Source organism: Condylura cristata, unplaced genomic scaffold (assembly GCF_000260355.1).
Source record: "Condylura cristata isolate star-nosed mole 26May11 unplaced genomic scaffold, ConCri1.0 scaffold00074, whole genome shotgun sequence".
In the NCBI taxonomy this organism is placed as follows: Eukaryota; Metazoa; Chordata; class Mammalia; order Eulipotyphla; family Talpidae; genus Condylura; species Condylura cristata.
In genome coordinates, this window is record NW_004567175.1 from 96,064 (window position 1) to 96,663 (window position 600).

General features: G+C 72.3%; 1 protein-coding gene across 1 annotated transcript in view; it reads left to right on the forward strand.

Moving 5' to 3' along the window:
* LOC101633682 (janus kinase and microtubule-interacting protein 3-like) overlaps positions 1 to 600 on the forward strand; it is a 16,322-nt gene that overhangs the window by 10,354 nt on the left and 5,368 nt on the right. The window contains exon 6 of the mRNA XM_012734813.1: positions 118 to 594. Within this exon, the coding sequence (XP_012590267.1) occupies positions 118 to 594 (477 nt within the window). The remainder of the gene's footprint in view (positions 1 to 117; positions 595 to 600) is intronic.

Sequence of the window (600 nt, forward strand, 5' to 3'; positions counted from 1 at the left end):
GCACCCACGGCCCCGCCCCCTGGCCCAGCCCAGGGGTCCCCTCCGGCCGCAGATGCTCCAGCCGCCCTACCGTCTCTGGGCCCCTCCCGCTGCGCAAGGCATGTGGACCGGCCCCAGGGGCCGCCCCTCCCGTTGGAGACAGTGAGCCCGGCGTCCGCGCGCTCCCGGGTTGGCGAGGTGGCTCCGCGGTCTCAGCCGCCGCCAGGCCTCGATCGCCCCCCAGGGCCCCCGGGCTCCAGCTGCCTCAGGTCACAGGGAGGCACGCCACGTCCACCCCTTCTCTGCCTCGTCCAATGGGCCCTTCCGCTGGCCAGCTCTGCCGGACGCCTGCAGGGCCCGGGGTGCCCCAGGCCCCAGAGCTCCCGCCGGCACCCGCCCTGCGTAGCCACAGGGCAGAGCCGCGGGAGTGGACTCAGGCCGAGACCCCTGCAGTCGCAGGCGGCCAGCCCGCAGCTGTGGGGAGAGCCCTGCTGGACCTGCTTTCAGATCAAACACATGGAGACGGAAGAGGCCCGGCTGAAACACGAGGTCCAGGACGCCAAGGACCAAAACGAGCTGCTGGAATTCTCTTACCAAACGGACCGGACCGACCACACCCCG